The 6,096-nt window shown below is 34.6% G+C and overlaps 1 protein-coding gene across 1 annotated transcript; it reads right to left on the bottom strand.

Moving 5' to 3' along the window:
- Positions 1-1,526: 1,526 nt before the first annotated feature.
- On the bottom strand, positions 1,527-3,832 carry LOC143469005 (uncharacterized). Its single transcript, XM_076966519.1, has 3 exons — positions 3,417-3,832; positions 3,190-3,228; positions 1,527-2,652 (listed from the first exon to the last, which is right to left on the bottom strand). Exons 1-3 carry the CDS (start codon positions 3,509-3,511, stop codon positions 2,463-2,465), a joined length of 324 nt encoding a protein of 107 aa, XP_076822634.1. The 5' UTR covers positions 3,512-3,832; the 3' UTR covers positions 1,527-2,462.
- Between the last annotated feature and the right edge of the window lie 2,264 nt (positions 3,833-6,096).

Below are 6,096 nucleotides of genomic sequence, written 5' to 3'. Positions count from 1 at the left end.
CAACATCAACAAACGTCAGGAAATAACGAAAGTTGTCACGTTGTATCTTCAAACAATAACAATGCTTTTTATTGTATTATACTATCCTTTATTGATGTTAATGGGCTTTATTTTATGCGGATCTCTCTGATATATAAGTACCGCCATTATGGCGTATTTGAGGAATTCAAACGCCATAAAAATTGAAAAATAGTTGTTTTGTTGTTCAAGATGCAAATGTTTGTTTGATAAATAATTAATTGTTATCGGAGAACACAACAAACAAGAAATAAACCATCGTTGTGGTACCTTATATGTTTACCACGCACAAAGAATGTTACTTTTAACCGTAATACATATTTTAAACGTCTTTACGTCAAACCATTTCCAAAAGTCCCAAGAAGCATCATTTCACTTATTGACCTTTACCGTTTCTATTTTTTGCCAGTGCTACTTATTAATGGAGCCATGACAGGTTCCACCCATCACAAAATCGGGTAAAAATATATTTCCGTTTGCAATCGATGCTTCAAAAGAAACAACTTTTTCCTTTCTATGAATACACTTTTTTTTATTGATAGAATTTTTTTTTGTAATCATCATCATGTAATTATAATAATTTATTTCATGGTCTACGAGGTATAGTGCATTATACGTTGCCCAATAAGCTTGCCTAATGAATGTGCTACGACACACTATTACTTCAAATGCAGTTGGTTTAATAAGTACATTTTAATCTAATTGACAATTGACATGCAGTTCTGCTGCGGGATGTGCTTTTACATATAAACCATTGGCGATTCGAGTTTAAACATGTACGGTACGATTTTTGACTTGGTTTGTATTTGACTCGAAGTTGCTGGGTAAAGATTTAAAAAGCCGATAGCCTGTACTACTTCGTCATTATGAACTGCATGGTGTTTGGTGGCGCTTTTGTATATAGTATATACTATATACTGTTTACACCGAGATAAGATTCAAAATCCTAGAAAGCCAGATTATGTGTTAACTGTTCTCGCTATATGCCCTTCAAAGAAGTGGAATTTCCAACTAAAGTTTTCAAAATGTATTGCTTGTTTACTCGTACTTATAACTATGCCCCTGTATGGTGTGGTTGGTTTCCTATGAAATACTTGTTTGGCCATTGCATCACAATACCATAAAAAGTAAATAAAATTTGAATTTCCAATCTAGGTCGTGAGTGAATTTTTTTAATTCATGATCGTCACATGAACAGTTTATATATGCCGACCTACATTTGTATAATAATCGTATCGGCAGATAAATATATGAAGAGTAGTTCTGAAAATGCAAACCTTGCTGTAAAATGTCATGAAGACATGGCAAGTGTGATTCTATTGCGTACTCTTCTTGGTTGTGCTTGTTCAAACTGGCAAATCGTAACGATTTCGGCTTAACTAAACACGGCTAAACTCTGTGTTTCGTGTATGTATTATTTATCTTGTGTTTTTTAAGTTATCACAAAGTATCATATCATAACCACAAGATAAAAATTTAACCTCAGCATGCAATGCACTCCTGTTTTTATTAGAAACTTTGGATTGGAACCTCTCGCAAATTGAGGTTTAGTTTTCTAAAATTGGGCACGACCTTTATTAAAAACACAAGCCAAAGCTACAGTAGTAAACACAAACAACATACTAAAATATTCGTGACAATCATCGAAAGTTTCGATGTTTGAGAATGTAGTTAACACGTTAGGGTGAATGTTGATTAAAACCGTCAGTCGCTAAAATACGCACACGGCACGAAAACAGTATTTTTGTAATGACTCCTTTCCGTACTGCCTCGCTGTTTTCGCTCCACTAGGTAGATTAGGCAACGATGAAGTTATTGGTTAATAACCCGACGCTTAATCGCACTCACATTACCAGCAACATCTAAAATTAAATTAGTTTTAATTTTAATCTTGGAATTTATTTAGTTTTTATATAAATGCAGCATTGTCACATAAATAACAAACAATTCGTTTTCGTTACATAATACACAGCGATAATTAATTTACATAACTTTTCAACTTTATTAAACCACTTTTGTCGGAACATGCAAATGTGAAACTTTTTTACGAAATATTTACTTGGATTATGTGTACAAAAACAACACAGTGTCCCTTTTTCTAACATATTCTTTTAGCTTAGCAGGTGCAGTGATGTAAGCAATAAATTACTAACAATACAATTGTTCTTTAATCTTACTGGAGTTTTTCATTTAAAGCGTTATGCTGTATTCTTAACAACATAGGCCTACTGTACATAACCTATACTTATATACAATTAAGTAATGTACATGATTATGCATACATTTTTAACATCTACAAAGTACAACACATGTTAAAAATTTTTGAGTAAAATAAGTCGTTTCCAATAGCTGTGCACTAGGATCCGAATGTTCGTGACCCCAGTACTAGGTATCGTGCAAGTTGTAATCGGCGACTATCGTCAGAAATTCTTTCTTTCAATTCCCTATACCACAAGTTGTTTTTTTTGTTGTCTTTTCTGGATACGTTCTCTTCTATTTGCCATCCTACACTCGTTTATTATTTTGTTGTATCGTCTCCGCTGCTCTTCGGTACACCTCCGATGGTTTAGTTTACGCACCACCGCCAAGGCATTGAAGTAGTTTCGGCAAGAATGTAAACTCTCGTCGCACAACCTAATGAAACAAAATCGGCTTGAAAGAATTTTGCATGATAAAAATGTTTTGCAATTTTATATGATGTAAAGTTACATAGCAAAGGAATCTACAAAACGTTTATTTATGTGTAGGGATTAAAACATGCATTGTTGGAAAAATCCCAACGTTTATTGATTTCACGTAATTACAAATTTAGCAGTGTATTTCTACGGCATTTGCTTGAACTTTTTGGTTAACGTTTCTGCACCATTAAATATCTATTATTTTCCCGGTCAAAAGCTTAGATTATATTGATTAATCATTATTATTGATTATTATTGATTACGGCATTGATTGATTGATTGTCAAAAGCTTTTGATTGTTGCATCATCATATGTATTTATGAATATGCCTTTTATTCAATTGGAGTTGTAAATCTATTGTTTTTGTTTAAAACTGCAATTTAGGGCGATTTAAGGCTATTTACTGTTATCGTACACAATTGTTATAAAACATAAATATGCTTTAATTTCCTAGCTAACAATTAATCAACTTTGTATAGTTTTGCATACTTACACTGCAACTTTTGTTGGAAGTGCACTTGATCTGCGAACCCTGAAAATTACATTTTAAAGAAATGAATTTTTTTATGCACGACCTTGCCTTAACGCTAGGCCTAGAGCAAGTTACAGTATAATGCGACAAAATGTAGTAGATTTCTTCATAGTTTTTAATTACCGCTTAGAAAATTTTAAAGAGCTCGTTTCGGTATCGCTATCATTGTGCGAGTAAATGGTGCTCACCGGATTTTAGTTATTGCTGATTCAGCTGCCAAGCCGATAATTAGAAAAAAAATGAAGTTTCTTGATATCCACTTGATAGTATAAAAGATGTCCATTGTTATCGTCGCAGATTCTTTCCGGCTTACTTATCAATCGTAGTCTTATTTGTCAAGAAATGATCAAAACGACTATAAAAATACAGTATTATATGTTAACGGGTTCCTTTATTTTACATGCTTGCTTTTTGATAAATGCACAGTTGCTGTTAATGTCTTTATCGCACTCAATAACGACTTGTTTCCATTGTGTTAACACAACGCGATCATTTTACGTTCACTTACGTTTCGAGCCACTGTAGCTAAGTTAAACATAAAATTATTTGTGTGCTCTCTGCCACTTTCCATATTGGAGTCAGACAAACACGTCTCTTTTGAGGGATAACCGTTCGTCAACCAGTTTATATGCGTATCACGCCAGCTTGAAAAAGAAGTTAAGAATTTTCTCGAAATTTTGGCTCTCTCGTCACCACTATACGTTTTTTTCATATAATTTGGCACTAGTTTTACTTCCTTCGTTGCCCGATTGCGTCTGATTGAGAGATGTTTAGTCGCACCATTATTTTTAATCGACTGTTTTTCGCATTCAAAGGAAGGAAAAGGATTACAAATGCGTTCGCGTTAAACTCTTTATACTTCTCACAGCACACGCGTGACATATTTAGTGACTCATGTCTGAGGAAAAATCTGTCGGCATTCCATGCGTGGTAGGCAATTCTATTTTTTTAACATTTGGGCATCGCTTTGGTTGATTATCGTCATATTGGGTTAACCCTTGTTCTCAAGTCTTAGCCTCTTTTTTCATCCTATCTTGTTTTGAGTTCGTTCTGAAACGCTGTTCTGCGAGAGCTAAAAATGCCTTTTAAAAAACGATTTGAACTTTTTTTACTTATTTAAGCTTTAGAACCGGCTTCCAAACGAGCAAGCATCATTTTTAAGTTTGCCATAATAATAAACATCCAATTTACAAATAAAATTTGCCGCACCGTGATGTCGCTAAAGTACTGTGTACTAACTGTAATCAATGATTTCACCTATAGGTGAAAGTATAGAATATATAGTTCTATAGAACTAGTAAAACCCTAAAAAGAAAAGTTATAAAGATTACAGACCTATTAAATCATTTCAAGCTTTGGTCTCGGGTAAAAAACAACCAATACTTGTATAAACCGCTGATTTAAATAGCTTGCCAATGCCGTTGCAGGCCGGCGTACACCTCCGCGTTTTCAGAATGGATAATCATCATGCTAAGATATAATTAACTCTTCGCCGGCATGATTTTTGTTTTGAAGAAAAGGATTTGAACTTGGAGAGGTTATGTGGTTTTGCATTCAGAACTTGGAGAGGTTATGTGGTTACGTATTGTTACGAACTTTGTTCCTCACGTGTTGTGTAGTTGCTTATCATCGTGTTTTCGTTGGAAGCGTTTTAACCAATTTGCACCTTTTGCGTGTTTGTTCTTAACTATTTTGATCACATGATTTGGTACCCTTGTGAAATAGAAAGGTTGTGCGCTTTTTTGAGGGATTTTTTAACCGGTGTCTGCATGGCTGTGAGCGATTAAATGTGGCTTTTTCAAAGATCATCGGTTTGTTTTATTAGCGTGATAACGCTACACTGTATATATTTACTCGCAGTTAAGGGTGTTGCGGTTCACCGTAAACGTGAAATTAAGCCTGGCTACATGAACGAGAAAATAATCGTTACAGTATTACTCCTTTAAGCTTAAATGTACATAATAAGGTACTTCTTGTTGAAAAGATATTTGTCGGAAGTTATGCGATCCATAATATAAATTTTTCTACATCAAGTTTATTATTGGCGTTGCACAATGTACTCTAGTTTGGCATAATGGTACTTCGTGTAGATAATATCTGTTTATACACGGTAAAGATTTCCTTACCCTCACTTAATGTTGGTTTTTAGATTTTGTTTTTATCAGATTAAGTGGTTACCATTGCAAAATCTTAATATATGTGCGACTGTGCGTGTGGCGGTAATGTACAGAGCCAGTGGTCGTGTATGAGCTGAAAACCAACTTGACGTATTTTTGACCTACTTTGTGCTCCAGACAGGCTATTAATATATCTTTAAAATCTACCGCCTAAAGCTGTCGAAACGTTTTTGATAAACACGCGAAGTGTGTGGTAAAGCTTTTTTTGAACAGTTCCGCCGGTTTGGTTTTACAATCCAACGAATGTCGCGACGTTGGTCAAATAAAAAACATTTCAAAACCTCAAAACTTGTTTTAAAGTTTGCTTTCACCGACAGCTTAAATTTATAATTAAACTAACATTTATTAAACCTCGTCGTTTCAAAGATATCTTTTGAAACGGATCTAGAACACTTGTCATCCATAAGTGCCAAAACAGTTACGCCTTTAAGCATGCTTGTTTGTCCTTGCAAAGACACCACCAAACCACCAGACACATAGTTTGACCAACGCTATCAACTATATTTGCAAAATTGAAGTACGGCTGATCTTACTTTTGTACTTATCTTTTCTGCTAGCATTTGCTTGCAACTTGGAGAAAGGTTGTCAATCGCTTGTTGCGATTAAAGTGCATGCTGTTTGTGAAAACCCAAATTTGCTTCATTTTGGTTCAGAGGACACCCACGGCATCACTTGATCTTGTAATCGGGTC

Source organism: Clavelina lepadiformis, chromosome 8 (assembly GCF_947623445.1).
Source record: "Clavelina lepadiformis chromosome 8, kaClaLepa1.1, whole genome shotgun sequence".
NCBI classification, from domain to species: domain Eukaryota; kingdom Metazoa; phylum Chordata; class Ascidiacea; order Aplousobranchia; family Clavelinidae; genus Clavelina; species Clavelina lepadiformis.
The sequence above is the reverse complement of the archived record's forward strand: the minus strand, read 5'-3'. Positions and strand labels throughout refer to the sequence as shown.